Source organism: Geotrypetes seraphini, chromosome 7 (genome assembly GCF_902459505.1).
Source record: "Geotrypetes seraphini chromosome 7, aGeoSer1.1, whole genome shotgun sequence".
Classification (NCBI taxonomy): domain Eukaryota; kingdom Metazoa; phylum Chordata; class Amphibia; order Gymnophiona; family Dermophiidae; genus Geotrypetes; species Geotrypetes seraphini.
Genome location: NC_047090.1, coordinates 140727969 through 140746261, shown reverse-complemented (window position 1 = coordinate 140746261; position 18293 = coordinate 140727969). Strand labels below are relative to the sequence as shown.

Below are 18293 nucleotides of genomic sequence, written 5' to 3'. Positions count from 1 at the left end.
ATGGGGAGTGTGGCTCATGTTACCCAGCAGGCTTCCGGTGACCGGACTGAGCCTGTAGGTCTTTCTCTCCCCATTTCCGGTAGCAGTGGCGCTGCGGGGCAGGCGTCTCCCTTTTTTGGGGTGGATGGGTCTGGTCGTTCTGAGAGGAGGGCTTTTCGCGAGTCGCCCCAGCCATCCACTAGCTGGGGTGCCGGACCGTGGGGTGCTGGTTCTGGGGGGCCTTATGGAGTCCCTTACGGGGCTTTCCCGTGGGGTCCTGGGCAGCAAGGGTGGTGCTCTGGGCAACAGGGCTGGAACCCCGGCATGTTTTCTCCTTTATGGGGTGGGGGTGTTGTTCCCGGGTGGACTGGCGGGCCCCTGCCGAGTGGGGCTGGTGGTGCTGGTTGGGGGGTGCCTGGGGGTGGTTTCCTGGGCTCTGTTCCTGGTTGTGGTTTTTCTTCACAGAGTCCGTTGGTCGTGCCGGAGAGCCAGTGGAGCGCAGTTGGCAGTGTTCCTGGTCCATTGGCAGGCAGCGTTGGAGCGGTATCTGATCGGCAGCACAGCGAGGGAGCTTCGATTACTTCGGCGTTGGAGACAGTAGCTGTTGGCGGTGGCGCTGCTGGTCCCTCGGCTGATGTGGTGGTTGCTGGCCGTGGCGTCGCTGTTGTGGAGCGTCCATCTGTATCCTCGGCGGAGGTTGTTTCCGGCGGCATCTCCGTTCCTGTGGAAGAACCTTCTGTTTCAGGTAAGGTAGCGCCTGCTTTGGTTGCTGGGGGGAAATCCGGTAAGAAAGGGGGTAGAGGGAAGCGGAGGCGCAGGCGCGAGTCTTCTTCATCTAGTCAGTCCTCTTCCTCGTCCTCCTCTTCATCGTCGGCCTCCTCCTCTTTGGTCCCCGGGCCGGTGAGGGAGGCTGGTTCTGCAGGGGGCGGCACTGTTGCTCCGCAGGGTGAGGGTCGGGGTGTGCCCGCTTTGGTGGCCCTGACCGAACTTTGGGAGCGGGTGCCGCATACTTTGAGGCGTAAGATTAGGCGGCGTTCTTGCATTGATATTTTTCGTCTTCTGGAGGGTAGGGTGCATCGGCGGAGCCGTAAGAAGACGAAGCGGGAGGTGGGTTCTTCCAAGCCTTTTCTAGTTGCGCAGTCTATCCTTAATTGGATCCGTTCGTTTATGCGGCTTGCTAGTGTATGGGGGCGTGCGCATCCTAGTGATTATGGTCTATTGCTCGCTTATGCCGATTCTGTGCTTGACGCGTACCAGCGTTTCGGGGGCTGGACGTGGTTGAACTATGATGAGGCGTTTAGAGATAAAATGGAGGAGAATTCTCATATGTCATGGGGTACGCAGGATGTTAACCTATGGCTGACACATATGTCCTCCAAGTCTGGGGCGGTCTCTGGGAGCGGGGGTCGTGTTCCAGTGGGCGTTTCGGGTGGCGGACGGCCCTTTCGGTCCGGGACGGGGGTGGGATCCGGTGGGGGAGCGGGTAGTGACGTCTGTTGGAGATTCAACAAATCAAGTTGCTCCTTCACAGATTGCAGGTTTCGTCACGCCTGCTCCCAATGTGGGCAGCCTCATCCCTTGCTTAAGTGCCCCAAGAAACCGACTTCGGGGCCCTCGAGCGTGGGCAAGTAGCGGTGCTGTTCCCACACCGGTTTTGGTGAGTGCGTTGGGTCCTTGGCTGCGTCTTTACCGGCCAGAGCGCGTCGGTTCTCTGTTGGAGCGTGGGTTCTCAGTTGGCTTTGAGATACCTTTAAGGGGCGAATTGTCGGGGGCGCGGTCATGCAATGCGTCGTCGGTTACTCAGTTGCGTTCGGTAGTGCATAGTAAATTGGGGGAGGAATTGCGTTTGGGGCGGATTGCCGGTCCTTTCCGTGAGCGGCCTTTTCCAGTCATGATGGTGTCTCCGCTGGCGATTGTTCCTAAGAAGGAGCCTGGTAAGTTCCGCCTTATTCACAATTTATCTCGTCCTGTTGGGTGTTCTGTTAATGACGGTATTCCGCGTGATCTGTGTACGGTGCGGTATTCTTCAGTGGACTGTGCCGTTCGGCTTATCCTCAGGGCTGGCCGTGGGTCCCTGTTGGCGAAGGTGGATATTCAATCTGCCTTCAGGTTATTGCCTGTTCATCCTCAGTCTTATCATTTGTTGGGGTTTCGTTTTGAGGGTGCCTATTTTTATGATCGTTGTCTGTCCATGGGATGTTCTATCTTGTGTGCTTATTTTGAGATGTTCAGCACGTTTCTTCATTGGGTGGTAGTTGAGCGCGCTGGGTTGGACGCTGTGGTACACTATCTCGATGATTTTTTGTTCATAGGCCCTCGGGATTCGGACGAATGCGGGCGACTTAAGGGGGTTTTCGAGGAGATGGCCGATGAATTTGGGATACCTTTGGCGATCGACAAGTCCGAGGGTCCAGTTACGTCCCTGGTTTTTCTAGGGATCGAGTTGGATTCTGAGGCGCTGGTGACTCTTCTGCCGGTGGTTAAGGTTCGGAAGTTGCTCGATCTCATTGAGCGTGTGTTATCTGCCCATAAGTCTACTTTGCATGTTGTGCAGTCGCTTATTGGCTCCCTTAATTTTGCTTGTCGGGTGCTGCCAAAGGGCCGCGTTTTTTCGCGTCGGCTGTCTGCTTCCACGGCTGGGGTACGGGATAAGCGGCATTTTTTGCGACTGTCGGCAGGGGTTCGGGCGGACCTCCGCATGTGGGCTTGTTTTTTACAAGACTTTAATGGTTGCTTGCCTATGCAGGCTCCGGAGGTGTCTAACGGGGACTTAGAGTTATTTTCCGATGCGGCGGGAGGAGTCGGTTTTGGCCTTTACTGTCAGGGTGCCTGGTGTGCTGAGCGGTGGCCCCAGGATTGGGTGGCTCGGGGTATCACATGTAATATCACGCTGTTGGAATTGTTTCCCTTCATTGTAGCATGTGAACTGTGGCCTGATAAATTGAGGGATAGGCGTGTACTTTTTTGGTGTGATAACCTTGGGGTTGTGGAGGTTTTTAACAGGCAGACGGCTCGCTGCCTGTCAGTAGCTGTGCTAGTCAGGGAGTTGGTGCTGCGCTGTTTGCGTCTTAATGTCTTTCTTAGGGCTCGGCATGTGCCTGGTTTGCAGAATGGCATTGCTGATGCTCTCTCCCGTTTCCATTTTTCACAGTTTCGTCGACTCGCGCCGGAGGCTCACGTGGAAGGTTTGACGATGCCGGAGCATTTGTGGAGCCTGGTCGAGAAGGAGTGTGGGAAATGCTCCGTTTGTCGGTAGCACCTACGACTTGGTCGCATTACTCAGCTGGTTTCCGTGTGGTTTCTACCTTTTTGTTCAGCAGGGGTTGGGTTCCGGGGCATGTGGCCGAGTCCTTTCTTGAGGATTTCGTGCTGGCCTCGAGTAGAGCTGGTGTCTCAAAACGGGTGGTTCAGGGGCGGTTGGCGGTGTTTGCCTTTTTCTGTCGGGCTTTGGGTTGGAACTGTCCTTCCTCGGGTTTCGTGGTTCAGCGTTTGCTTCGTGCACTGGGCAGGGTTGTTCCTCCCAGGCCTGATTCGCGCTTGCCGATTCAGCATGGCTTACTCGTTCGGCTTTTATTGGTATTACCTGATCTGGCCCACTCTTCATACGAGTCGTCCCTTTTTCGGGCGGCTTTTTCACTTGCCTTTTTTGGGGCGTTGCGTGTGGGGGAGTTGTTGGTCAGTGTAGCTGATAGGGCCAGAGGGCGTGGGTTGTTGGTTCACCACGTGCGGCTGGGAGTCGGTGAGGTGCGAATCTGTGTGGCTAGTTCCAAGACGGATCAGGCCGGCCGTGGCCAGTGGTTGGTTCTTCATCGGGTTGTGGGCTGTGTTTCTTGTCCAGTTGTTTGCTTGCGCGATTTTTTGTCCGTGCGAGTTGCGGTTTCCCCGGTCTTGTTCGTTCACGCGAATGGGTCCCCTCTTTCCAGATTCCAGTTTCTGGCGGTGCTTCGTTTGGCCTTGGTGCGCTGTGGTGAGGAGCCTAGCCGTTATGGCACTCACTCGTTTCGGATTGGTGCAGCCACCTGTGCTCGTGCTGCGGGTATGTCGGAGGAAGGCATGCGGCGGTTGGGTCGCTGGGTGTCTGGGGCCTTCCGCGGTTATATTAGACCGTCTGGTGCGGTTATGGGACCTGGGGGTAGCTCGGTGGGTCGGTAGTGTTATTGTGGGGTAGTTGGGTGAGTATTTGTTCTGTCTGTGGCACATATGTTTTGTTTTTCAGGTGCTGGTCGGAGCAGTTCCGTGTGGATAATCGGCCATTCTTTTGTGCATTGGGCTGGAGAGAGGTCATTGTTGCGTCCTGGAGGTCGTCACCTTGTTCGAGTATCTTGGTGGGGTCAGCGTGGCATGAGATGGTATCAGCTCTTGCCGTTCTTGTCTCATTTGCGGGATAGCCCTCGTCGTCCGGACGTGCTCATTATTCATTTGTGGGGCAATGATGTTGATTCTCTGTCGGCCCGACAGTTAGTTAACGTTATTAAGGACGATTTGCGGGTTCTTTTTGCCTGGTTTCCGGGCACGCATGTGCTGTGGTCGGATGTTATTCCGCGCCCGCGGTGTCTTGCGTCCCGTCGGTGGACTAGAGGGTTGGCTAAGTTTAACCGTCAGGTGGGGAAGTGGGTCGAGTCGCAAGGCGGTACTCAGTTGTTGCATGGGTGGGTTGACGTTGGTTGTGGTGGGCTTTTCCATGTTGACAGGGTGCATTTGTCCGATATCGGGTGTGATTTACTCTTGGATGATTTCGCGGTGGGTTGCGAGCGCGTTTTGGGTTTGGGTTAGCCGCTGCTCTGTTGTTTGGGGGGGGGGGGCCTGTGGGACCACAGGCCTGTGGCGGATCTCCCGAGCTACTCGGTCATTGGGGCTCATCAGGTGATGAGCGGTGGGCCGGCGGGGTGCCGTGCCTGGTGGGTCAGGTGACCCGGATAAAGGGGCATGAGGGACATGCCACCCCTCTGACCCTTGTTGAAGTGGCAGGGTCGAGGGCACAGAATGTTTTTGTTTTTTGGTAGCTCGGGGGAGCTCTTGGATTTATATTGATTAAAGTTGTGATAAAATGTTAACATGTTGATTTGTATCAATAAACTGAGCTGCGGCTAATTACCCAAAAAATAGAGTTGTTGTGTTTTATTGAATAGTTAGGATGAGTATTTTGGGGACATGGAACATGGGTCACAGGGAACAAAGGAGCTCATCCAGATCCTGTTGTTAATTCAGCTCCTGGCCAGTTAAATAGCATTTGGCCAGCTAAACATTAATATTCAGCAGGAGAAAGCCTGCTATCTCCACTGAATATTATTGGTTAGCAGCTTAAACTTGGCTGACTATGTCACACAATAGCCACTCATTTTAAGTGCTGACCAACCAAATTTAGTGACCAAATTGGCTCATGGAAAAAACAAGTCTACAGTGGTGCCTCGCATAACGGACGCCTCGCACAGCGAACGCTGCGCATAACGAACTTTTTGTCTTGCTCCCTATAACGAACTTCGTTTCACACAACGAAGTCGCCCGAGGGGCCCGGGGGGGGGGGCGGAACTACTCTCGCCGCTTCCTAATGTGAGCCGGGAACAGCAGCACCCTCCTGTCTGAATGCAGTGTTCCATCATCTCCCTCCACCTTACCTTAGATGCCGAGTTTTCCGGCTTTCTTTTTCGGCCAGCCACACACTTTCAAAGAGCAGCACATGCGCGCATGCTCTGTTGTTCAATCTTCTCCTCTGACGCAACCGGAAACCGGAAGTTGCAGGAGAGGAGAACATTGATCAACTCCAGCAGCTGCGCGTGCACAGCTTTTTGAAAGCGTGCAGCTGGGTGAAAAAGAAAGCTGGCAAACTCTGCATATAAGGTGAGGTGGAGGGAGGGAAATGTAGGGCTGCAGAACGAATTATTTTGTTTTACATGTATTCTTATGGGAAAACGCGTTTCACACAACGAACTTTTCACATAACAAACTTGCTCCTGGAGCGAATTAAGTTCGTTGTGTGAGGCACCACTGTACTTTTGTCCACTGTAACTTAGTTGGCCAGCGCTTAAAACTGACCTAGCAGCTAAGCTTAAGTCAGCCAAAGATAGAATGGATATTCAATTCCAGTCACCACTTATAGAATCATACCTAGCAGCGCCTAAGCAGACTTAGGCATCTCTAGGTGCCACAGAGGTAGGCGCCGGTGCGTTAGGCATCACTAGGCACCTCGACCTAGGATTTCCCCAATGAATATGCATGAAATCTATTTGCATACACTGCCACCAATGTATGTAGCTAGATCTCATGCATATTCATTGGGGAAATCCTGAAAACCTAATAGTTGTGGCCCTCGAGGATTGCTGTATTAGACTAAAAAAAAAAAAAGTGGAAGTAAACCGCTTTTTTTTTGTTTGTTTTGTTTTTATTGTTGTAGTGTTTACTCCTTTGTTTTTGCTGCTGCTCTATTAGGCCATTTCTAGGGTTCTAATCTAATCTTCGGTCATCTCTCGTCGGAGCTCGACTCAGTTTACAAATAATCAGAAGACTAGAATGTACATAAATGATAGGGAATAAAGCAAAGTTTAAAATTAGAAATTTATCATAAAAAGGTCTTGCATTGTTATAGGTTAGTACAGTGTTCTTCAATCATTAATCCATGGACCGGTGCCGGTCCACAGAAATTTCCTGCCGGTCCACAGGGCCAGCATGTTCATCAGGCCCAAAACAGTGTTCTTCAACTGCCGGTCCACGGTACGATCGATGCGGCATTATCTTCGAGCCAGCTCCCTCTTCCTCACTGATTCAGTGCACAAAGCCACGGGCAGTGGCTCCTACATGCATCCTGCGCCTGAAACAGAAGCCTTCTCTGACGTTGCAACGTCAAGAGGGAAGGCTTCCAGATGAGGCACGGGACGTGCAAGGAGCTGCTGCCCACAGCTTTGTGCACTGCATCAGTGAGGAAGAGGGAGCTTGGCTGAAGATAATACCGGGGGCGGCATAAAATAGCCAGGCGGGAGCAGGCCAGAAGGTAAGGCATAGCATGGAGGGAGGGAGGGAACAAAGGTAGGGGAGAATGACTTTATTTTTGAATAATTATGTCAATTTTGAGAATTTACATCTGCTGTCAGTGTGCTTTGTGTAGTTTAATTTTGTGGTTAACCATTATGTGTTGTTAATAAGATTATATTGTGTATCTGTAAAAAATGAATGGAAAAAATAGTGTTACAATTAGTACTATTCTGGGGGCAGGGTCTGGGGTGGAGATTGGATAGAGATGGGTGGGGTCTGGCCCATGACTTAGCCTAGTGTTCTTCAATCGCCGGTCCACAGGATAATTCTTTTATTTCTGCCGGTCCATAGGTGTAAAAAGGTTGAAAAACACTGAGTTAGTAGATTCTGCAGGTAAATTTTTTAGATATTGTGAAAATAGCAAGGTTTTTAAGGTTTTCCGGAATATTTGTAGTTGGCTAATCATTCTAATAGGATCTGGTAGTCCATTCCAGATCTCTACCAACTTGAAAGTAATGGAAATATGTTTATGTTTATTAAAATCTTTATATACCACATATACAGCCAAAAAGGATCAAAACGGTTTACAATATAACTCGATCAAATTTATGAAAAGAATTCCATTTAAATAGAAGAGAAAAAGAAAAGAAAAAGGAAAAATAACATTTTTAATACATAATATCCTATAACATCCAAATTAACAAATGAATTTAAAAATTAATTAATACAAATTTGAAAAATTATAAAAATATATAAATGCAGACTGCAGTAAAATTCAGATGTCTCAATCCGTTCTCCTTTTTCTGGAGCCATATGGTAACCCTAGTTTCCTCCACTCCAACAGAGGGTGAAGTGGCTTACCCAGGATCACAGAGAATGCCAGCAAGCTTGAAAACTGGTTTTCCTGGTTCATAGCTTGTTGGAACTAGTTTCTCTGGTTCTTAGCTTGCTGTATTAACAACTGTACAACTGCTTCATGCCACAACATGGGCTAGGTATAGTTTCTTTCGGTTTAAATTTTGAATTATTTACTTTGGATGTAGTTTTGTCTATTATATGCACTCCAAAGTGCACAGACACGCTGTAACTAGCCCTAGGCTGCATTGATAAGTATGTAATCAAACAGAATCAAAACAAAATAAGACACCTGTCAGTAAAAGCATCTATGTGGAAGTATTTTTACTTAAAAGGTACCACTTGCCTGGTTCAGTGAATTTTGTAGTTGGCTTCTATCAAAAAGGTTGTGGCAAGAGAAGTAATAGTGAAATCTCTTGGGGGGAAATTATCAACGTGGGCTACAGTTAAGATGGGGGGGGGGAGAGTTCCCACCAGCTCATGCTGTTATAGCACAGATCCCATTTTATGCAACAAGGCCTAGTTACTAATAACCTGGGTTAACCGTAAAATAATATGTCTCAACAGCAGTCCACACTAACCTCCCCATTAGTCTATAAAGTAAGGGCCTGTTTTGCAAAGTCGTGCTAGCAGCTGCCACACAACAATAGCCCCAAAGCCCTCTATGGGCTTTGGGGCTGTTGCCGCGCGGCAGCCGCTAAATTGGCTTTGTAAAACAGGCCCTAAGTATGTTGGGAGGAAAATAATTTTTGCCTCTTTTTTGTCTCCCAAAAGTAGACTGGGTGCTCAGGGAAATGAACCTCAAGCCAGATGATGGGTGAGCCTTTACATACCAGTACATAGTTTTAGGTAAAGAAAAATGTGAGCATTTGAGTATTATCTTCTTGACCAGGGAAAGAAAATATTTATTTTATTTATCCTTAAAAATGTATAATCCGCCTACAACTTGTTGGAGTACAGTAAGATCAGTCATAGAATACTCATAACTGTGACAGCATGTACCCCTGGGACTAAATCTACCTGGTCTGCTTAGTCAGGAGGAAATGCAATAAGAAATAAGTGTGTTTTCAAATATTTTTTAAACTGCTTCAAATTTGCATAAAGCCACAAATACTCTGGTAGCTGATTTCATAAATGTGGTCCAGCTACCAAAAAGGCATTGACCTGGTCTCTGCATATCAAAATAGTACACAATACTGAAATATACAATTGCTTTGTAGTCTCCCACCTCAAAGAATGTGCTGAGTGATAAACCCTTGAAGGGGCATAATTGAAAGTGTGCCTAAGTCTGAGGTTGGACGTTTTGTGCAAGATGTCCACAAACCCAGTAGGAAAAATATCCATTTTCAAAGCTGCCAAATGTCTTTTATTTTTGAAAATTAGCTAGGTATAAGTTTTGGTCCTTAGGACGTCTACCTTTTTTGCCCATTTTCAAAAATAAAAACGTCCATATGAAAAACGTACAAAAGCAAGTTTTGTAGATTTATCCACCAACTACCTTGTCTGATTGCGGCAAAGGAATCCCCATCAGTTGAGCTGGGTGGTGGAGGAAAGGAGCAGATGCTGAAGGGGGATGGAGAGGAACAGACGCTGGAAGGAAATGGGGAACAGATAGTGGGGAGAAGATGCTGAAGGGAAATGGGGAAGACAGAGTGGGAAAAAGACACTTAAGGAAAATGGGGAACAAAGAATTGGGAGAAGATGCTAAAGGGAAATGGGGAAGAGAGATTGGGAGAAGATGCTGAAGGGAAATGGGGAACAGAGAGTGGGGAGAAGACACTGAAGCGAAATGGGGATGAGAGATTGGGAGAAGACGCTGAAGGGAAATTGGGAACAGAAAGTGGGGAGAAGATGCTGAAGGGAAATATGGAAGAGAGATTGGGAGATGACGCTGAAGGGTAATGGGGAACAGAGAGTGGGGAGAAGATGCTGAAGTGAAATGGAGAAGAGAGATTGGGAGAAGACGCTGAAGAGAAATGGGGAACAGAGAGTTGGGAGAAGACGCTGAAGGGGAATGGGGATGACAGAATGGGGAGAAGACACTGAAGGGAATGGGGAAGGGAGAGTGGGGAGAAGACACTGGAAGGGAAGAAGACAGAGATGCCAGACTATGGGGAGCGGAGGGAAGAAGATGGGTGCCAGACCAATTGGGGTGGTGAAGGGAGAGGCACAGTAACAGAGCAAATGGAAAACGCAGAGAGAAGTCAGACAGTAGATGGAAGGAATTGAATAAGAAGATGAGGGAAGCAGAAACCAGACAACAAAGGTAGAAAAAAAAATTTCTATTTATTTATTTTCTCTTTTTTTTATTGCTTTAGGATAAAGTAGTATATTAGTTGTGTTCATAAATATTTATAAACAAAGCCCTGCCAGCTGAACATCTCTTTCTCTAGTTCAGCAGCCAGAACTTTGATTTATAAGGAAAGAATAAGATAAATATTACAGTACTGAGGCTTGTATGGATCCTGCGGGGATAGCAATTGCGGGGACAGGGCAGGGACAAAATTTTTCCCGGTGTCATTCTCTACTATACCCCTCCCTCTGATATCCCCCCGACATCCCAGACCTCCCTGACATCCTCTGACATTTGTAACCCCCCCTACATCCCCCCAACATTCCTGGGCCATCCTCCCACATCCCTTAACATTCCTGGCCCCCCTCCCACATCCCCCCCCCCGTACCTTTGGATGAGAAAATGGCAGGAGGGAAGCCCACTCCCTCCTGCCTACAGGGCTGCATGATGCAAATGATGGGGCTTTTCCCTCCCAGTGCATCTTGGGATGCAATGGGAGGGGTAGAAGGCCCTGATTGGCTCAAAAATGCCAATCAGTAAATCAGTACAGAAATAACAGTAGAGTCTCCAACAAATGGGGTCGAATTCCTTAGAACCCCACTCATATAGCATTACAACCACAAAAGTATATGAATACATTCTCCTGTCATCAAAAATGATTAAAAGACATTTTATGCAAAAATTCTTGCAATATTTTATGAGGGGCTGCTGAAAAGTTCTCAGCCCAACCAACAAAGTTGGGACAGTCTTCATTGAGGGTTTAACACTTAGGCCCTCTTTTACTAAGATGTGTTAACCGATTAGCGCGTGCTAATTGATTTAGCGCGCGCTAAATGCTAATGCGTGTATGTTAGTCTATGGACACGTTAGCATTTAGCGTGCGCTAATCGGTTAGCGCACCGTAGTAAAACAGGGGGTTAGTCCAGTGATTTTCCACTTTTTTCGTTCCGTTGAAAAAAATGGAACAAAAAAAGTGGAAAATCGCTGGACTAAGGGCTCCTTATACATAGTCGCATTAGGCTTTTTTAAATCTCTGGCTGCAGTGGTATTAGTTCTGACGCCTATGAATGTTGGAGCTAATATCACCGCAGCCAGTGATAAAAAAAAACCTAACATGGCTTCATAAAAAGAAGGATAAGTGTATAGCCCTCGATGGAGACTGCCCCAACTTTGTTGGTTGGGCTGAGAACTTTTCAGCAGCCCCTCATATTAAATGAACCTTCTATATCTGCACTCATATATAGAAGATATTTTTTCATAACTGTTTCTCAGAACCTGAGAGAAATTAGGTTATTTTTATTATTGAAGACTAGAATGATGTTGGCGGTCATAAAGACATTCTAAGATGTAACATATTATGCCATGTTTCACTGAACAGCTTCCATAGATTGTTCTAAATTTCCTTTTGATTTTTATTAAGTGTACATTAAAAACCTTGTCCTCCTAAAGTCTGTGAGAAATGAAGTTTATTACTATTGGTTTATAAAACACACTCTTCAGGTCTACAAGTATGTTTATCTCATTTGCTGCTCCTGTATTCATCTCCTAGGTCGTCATAACATAATCGTTTGATTATATCCTCTTGCAGACAAATATGATTCGATAACATAAGAAGTACACTGTGGAATAATCTTTCATTTTCTTTATGGCAGGAGACTTCTTTTGCAAAGATTAAAAATGGTAATAAAACGTATCTTTTTATGGATGCATTTGACTCTGTTGTTTTTACTTGAAAGTGGATTTATTCACTTTTTTTCTCCCTTATACTAGGTGGATGGCAAAGTAAAGAAGATCCAGGACAAGAAATGCATAGCATTTCTCTATAATGAAATGGAACCATTATTTTCATATGATCTACAATAGTATGCTTTAGAATATGGCCCCATAAGGGAAGAGTGTGGTGCAGTGGTTAAAGCACCACATTCAATTGGGATAGCAGGAAAAAACTACCAAACCCACTTGCTCCTAAGTACTGAGCAATACCTAATGTAGAATCATATAAATATTTCACCAGATCTTTAATATTCACACACCTACTTTGGAAAAACAGGAACTCACTCACAAGGAGGAAAAGCTTCAAATTTTCAACAGGAGCATGCTGGAGAAAAATCTCCTTGCTCCCTAGCTCAGTCACTGACAAAAGTCTCCCCACCAGTGCTCCCAATAGTCTTTAGATGGTATCAAACAATAATCTTTAAACAGTATCAAAAAGTGTCTTCAATTAACCAAATCCATATTTATATGATTCCACATAATAGATATTGCTCAGTACTTAGGAGCAAGTGGGTTTGGCAGTGGTTAAAGCTACAGCCTCAGCACCCTGAGGTTGTGGGTTCACACTCACGATGCTCCTTGTGACCCTGGGCAAGTCACTTAATTCCCCCATTGCGCCAGGTACATTAGATAGATTGTGAGCCCACTGGGACAGACAGGGAAAAATGTTTTTAAACATGAATAAATTTATGTAAACTGTTCTGAGCTCCCCTGGGAGAACAGTATAGAAAATCCAATAAATAAATAGTGTGAAAAGTTTCAGCCTCTGATAACCAGAGCTGGTATTGTGACATCATAATGCTTCATTCCACCGATGCCTAAGAGCAGTGATGTCACAATGGCTTGATTGTCCTATACTTGACTCACTTTTACTACACTTTGATTTCTAGAGTGGTGAAGTGGTTAAAGCTACAGTCTCATCACCTTGAGGTTGTGGGTTCAAACCCACGCTGCTCCTTGTGACCCTGGGCAAGTCACCTAATCCTTCCATTGCCCCAGGTACATTAGATAGATTGTGAGCCCACTGGGCCAGGCAGGGAAAAATGCTTGAGTACCTGAATAAATTTGTGTAAACTGTTCTGAGCTCCCCTGGAAGAATGGTATAGAAAATTGAATAAATAAATAAATAAAAGATGCAAACCACTGAGAAGGAATACCAATTGGTGGTATAACAAATTATTGAATAAATTTAAAAGGTTTCAGCAGACAGTATAATAGACCAGAGACTTTCAACCCAAACCTCAGGGCATGCACAGCCAACAAGTTTTCACAATACTGTATCTATAATGATGAATATGCATGAGATAAATTTGCATAATAGGGCTGCGAACCTGGTTTAAGTCTTGCTGCTCCTCCTTGTGATTTTGGGCAGGTCATTAGGCTCTCCATTGCCTTAGGTACAAATGTAGGTGTCCTGTTACAGTTAAAATGCACTAACATGGGGCATGCTCAGACATCCTGCGGTAGTTTTTGCTTGTGTGAATGCTACCCACATCCTAAAAAATAGTTTTTATTTTTTTAATGCTGGAATAGGTCTTAGATTAGAGAGTAGATGTGTTCTGTGATAGTCGGTTAGTGCAGCTCCATTGCATTCTAACTGATTAGCATGTGAGCCCTTCACCACCTACAAAATAGGTGTCGGTAAGTGCTCATGAAGTAATACCACACGCACATGTGAGAATATGCTGCCTGCTTGTCCTTGGAAAGTGTGGTGCAGGGGTTAAAGCTACAGCCTCAGCACCCTGAGGTTGTGGGTTCAAACCCACGCTGCTCCTTGTGACCCTGGGCAAGTCACTTACTTCCCCCATTGCCCCAGGGACGTTAGATAAATTGTGAGCCTGCCGGGACAGAGAGGGAAAAACTGCTTGAGAATAAATGCATATAAACCGTTCTGAGCTCCCCTGGGAGAACGGTATAAAAAAAACTAAATAAATAAAAAATAATGCAAAAATTAGTGCATAGCCATTATTGTAGAAATAGGAAAATCAGCCATTTCCTGGTGTCACTAAAAGTGGTCTTAGCACATGGAAAAGACCAACAATGAGAATAGTTCAGGTCACTTTTTATGACTGCTTGATACTAGGGCACCTTAGATTGTCTGCCCTCCTGGGACAGAAAGGCCCGGATTGTTTACAGGGCGCCAATATCAGCTGCTGCCTAAAAAGCAGCCACCGGTGCTTCGGAGAAAGATAGGCGCCGGAAATATAGGCCAGCGTTTTTAGGGCCTAGATTAACGGTGCCTTTCCTTTTCATAAATCGTGTCTACGTAGGCACTTTAAGGCCGTCTGGTGCCACTTCCAGCGTTAGCCATGCCCATAGTAGCATTCGGCGGCCTAAAGCGCCTACATAGGCGCGATTCTGGCACATATTATTTAGGCACTGTAACAGTGCTGATTTTTCCATTTTAACTGGCGTTTGTTAATTAACTTAGGCACTGGTAGGGCGTCAACTGGTGCCTAAATTTATGCGCCGTTTCTAGAATTTCCCCCAAAATGCTTACTGTACCTGAGCATACACGATTTTGATCACTTTTCAGCTTGTAGACAGTATAAAAGAAAATAAAAAAAATTGTTGGTACCTTGAAAACCCAACTGACTGGGTGTGCCCTGAGGACTGGGTTGAGAAGCATTGTAATAGACTTCACTTGCAGTTAAATGCTCTGTATTTTTAGCTCATGATTTTGTTTTATGTGTGATTTTATGTCTGTTTGCATATTTTATTATGTATGTTTGCATGTACTTCGCTTTGTATAAAGCGAATAATAAGTATACACAAAAAAATATTTACTGCGTCTGAAAAAGAGAAGATAAAGTTGTTGTTTTTTTAAAAAAATTTCTACTTTTCACCACCCTATTATGTCCCTTGGCAGATAGCTTGCCTACCTAGGCCACTACAGTTAAAGATTGACAGGAAGTTTCTCTTCAGTTGCTCATGTGAGAGTCATCTCCCTTCCCCTGCCAACATCTGCATTTGTCATGTGGATATCTCAGACCTGACTCTTCTGCACAACAGTGCTATGGCTGAGCTGCAGTACAAACAATTGGGTCAAGATTCAAAACCACATAGCTGGAAAACAGCAGCTGCTACTTATTTGGATTTATTAACCACCATTTTCATATAGAGATTAACCCAAAGCAGTTTACAATACATTGAATAGTAATCAGGTACTGTTTAAGTATTTTTCCCTATCTGTCATGGCAGGCTCACAAACTAGCTGTGGCATCTGGGGCAATGGAGGGATTAAGGCCCGGATGCACTAAACGCTCAGATCATCTAACGATTGTCACTATCTGGTTTAGCAACGACCTAATTTGTACACAGTGGCTCACCGTGTGCTTTTCCATGACCTCATTAGTATTTAAAACGAACACTTCAATCAATGGTCTAACATTGCTAAGGCATGCATTAAATTTAGCAACAGTTAATAACAACCCAAATAAACCAACAGGTCTAGCTGTCAGTAACTGTGTTACCAAAAGATCTGCCATAAAAAACAAGAGGCTGAGGGATGCCCACGCCTCCTGCCTCAGAAACCCATACCCCCATGCTCCTGAAACCCCACCACAAAGATAGCGGCCAATGGACCCCCTGTGCTCCCCCCCCCCCCCCCCCCCCACACAAAGATCAAGGCCACCCGAAAAAAACCATGCTCCCAACCCCCCCTGAAGATTATAAGCAGAAGGCCACCAAGACCCCCTCACTCACACTCTGCCCCTCTCAACAACTTAAAAAAAAGTCAGCAGGAAGGATGCCCACTCCCTCCTGCTTCGGCCACCCAGACCGCCCCCACACCCTTTACTAACAACCTGGTGCCTGCCCCCACACCCCTGACACCAAGGCTCCCCCGACACCCCTTCTCACCACCCACCAATAAGTCCCCAAGAGAAGGGCTGGGGGGATCAGGTCAGAAACCCCCTTCCCCCATCTTTAACACACACTCTCCAAATTCCCCCCAAACCCCCTCGTACCTTTTTGAAGAAAGCCTACAAGAAGGATGCCCATTCCTTCTTGCCAGCAGGCCCACTTCTTCAAAAGGGCAGGTCTTCCCCTTCCTGGTGTTTCCTGGGTGCATCAGGAAGGGGCCTAAGGCCCTAATTGGCCCAGATACCTAGGTTCCCTCCCATAGGATACACTGGGAGGGACCTAAGACTCCAATTGGTTCAGATACCTTAAGCCCACTCCCTCTTGCTGGCAAGCCTGCCTCTTCAAAGTGGTGGGCCTTCTCTTTCCCAGTGCTTCCTGGGATGCACCAGGGAGGGGGGGTCTAAGGCCCCTCCCATAGGAGGGTCCTTAGGTATTTGAACCAATTGGAGTCTGGGAAGGGGTCCTAAAGCCTGTAGCACATGTACAACATCTGGGCAAATCATTTAATCCCCCAGTGCCCCAGGTACATTAGATAGCATGTGAGCCTGCCAGGACAGATAAGGAAAAATGCTTGAGTACCTGAATAATGTGTAATTCGCATAGAATTGTAGGATATGCGGAATATAAATAATACATAAATAAACAATCGCCAAAGATTACTCTGAAATACAAACAGTGACAATGGATTCAATTTTTGTGATATCCACATACACATGGATTTTTATTCATTAAGAAACAGTTCATGATCATAAAGCCATTTAGTTAACTTTGCTAATTTCAAATTTAGGTCAGCCAGAGTCTCACATTGATTGCCTTTGGATGAAAATTAACAGCTGAATGTCATCTGCAAAAAAAAGATGAAAATTAATGCCGGAACTATCCAAAAGCTGTGGCAATGGCCCCAAATACAAGCTGAACAGCATGGAAGAAAAAAGTGATCCCCGAGGGATTCCCTTTAAAAAAGGATCACAGCCATGCATACCTCCTGAGACTGAACTGAAGCATATCTGTCATGGCAATAACAAAGATATATTTGCCTTGCAGTTATTTCATGGTCAGCTTGGTTTGTGGACAAGTGAAGGGAATCGCTTTCTAAAACTACAATCTGGTACCTTGCAGAAAATCTACATGTAGAGAAGTAATTCAGCATAACTCAACAAAGAGTCACCAGAGATATGGGTGTGTTGGACTATTCTCTAAAATTATATGCCTTTGGGTGCTCACTTTTTTTTTTTTTTAATTACTATGCATTTCTGGAAGCAAGCTAAGAATTGATTTCCTTTCTACCAAGCTCCTGCTGGGCACTCCCTCAGCCAGTTTTCTGATTGGCTTCCCACCCCCAGCTATGGCCAATGAAGAACAGTCAATGAAGAGAATTCAGCCAAATTGTAGACAGCTAGGAACTCTTTTTAAAGCTTGTCTGATGTGTGTGTGGAATACTCATTTCATGCAGTCAGTGTCTATGTAATGCTTGGGAAATACTGTTTTAAATTCACACAGAAAGCACATTTTCTATAAAATAGACAACACATATCTTTTAAATCATAGATGACATTAATTATTTTAAAACTGGGATTCATCATTAAAAATTTTCTTTACTAGGAAGCCTTGATTTTCTTTAATTAAAGAAAACTTTTCAGGATTTTTTTTTTTCATTTATGTCACTGTCATTAGCTAATGAGTGCACAGTCCCTTGTTGCCACCAATTTTCTCATGCCATCTTCAGCTATCCTCAAATGGAGCTTTAATTAAATACATTTTAAGGATATTACAGTACTGCTCAAGTCTAAGCAAACTCATTTTATTCAATGTTTAGACAATAAAATCAGAGTTCTTGTTAAATAGAAATCTATTCCAAATGGAGTAATTGTTACTGCGTTGAAATGAGATAGCCCAGTGGCTAATACATTCACTGTTCAGACAATTGTAAGCTGAACTTATGATCAGTTCATATTGTTGACTGTATTATAAATTTACAAAATATATTAAAACTGATTAAATACACAGCTAATAAGCAAATTGGTCATATGCAGTTGCTAGCACTGAAAGTTCAGAGAGAAACTGAGATAAGAGGCATCAAGACCATATGATTGCACAGGCTATCTGATATACATTCACTATCTCCAATGCCCAGTTTGGACCAAATTCTATACATGTGGCCTAAAAAATCTGTGCCCAAAATATCTTTTAGCACTATTCTATAAACTACCTCCAAAGTTAGGCATAGTTTATATGAGGGAGTGCTGAAAAATTCTCAGCCCACCCAACTTCCTAAATCTGCCTTATTTTGCCACTGTAGCTGAAAACACTGTTATTTTATTTTGCAAAGTGCAAATTTGCAGACTCATAAGGCCATGTTTTGACATTGAACCATGTCAATGAAAAGTGTGGAATTTTCAAATGTGGTATTCTGAGCTGCCATAAAGTTCCTGTTCCTGCAGAAAAAAACTCCAAAGGAAATCCATGAATGTATGATGCAAACATTGAGCGACAAGACAAATGCCCATCATACTCCACAATGAAGAAATGGTGTGCAAACTTTCATCATGGAGATGTCAAGACT

The 18293-nt window shown here is 45.5% G+C and overlaps 1 protein-coding gene across 1 annotated transcript; it reads left to right on the top strand.

Moving 5' to 3' along the window:
* LOC117364245 lies at positions 1 to 11956 on the top strand. Its single transcript, XM_033953255.1, has 4 exons — positions 1 to 54; positions 445 to 724; positions 4196 to 4467; positions 11864 to 11956. Exons 1-4 carry the CDS (start codon positions 1 to 3, stop codon positions 11954 to 11956), a joined length of 699 nt encoding a protein of 232 aa, XP_033809146.1.
* Positions 11957 to 18293: the final 6337 nt, after the last annotated feature.

What these genes read in the sequence shown, in the direction of transcription:
- LOC117364245 (XM_033953255.1), top strand. Translation starts at nt 1, where the DNA reads ATGGGGAGTGTGGCTCATGTTACCCAGCAGGCTTCCGGTGACCGGACT. An exon ending in GGAAGAACCTTCTGTTTCAG is followed by an intron (nt 725 to 4,195) that starts GTAAGGTAGCGC and finishes TTTGTTTTTCAG; the next exon opens with GTGCTGGTCGGAGCAGTTCC. An exon ending in TTATTAAGGACGATTTGCGG is followed by an intron (nt 4,468 to 11,863) that starts GTTCTTTTTGCC and finishes CCCTTATACTAG; the next exon opens with GTGGATGGCAAAGTAAAGAA.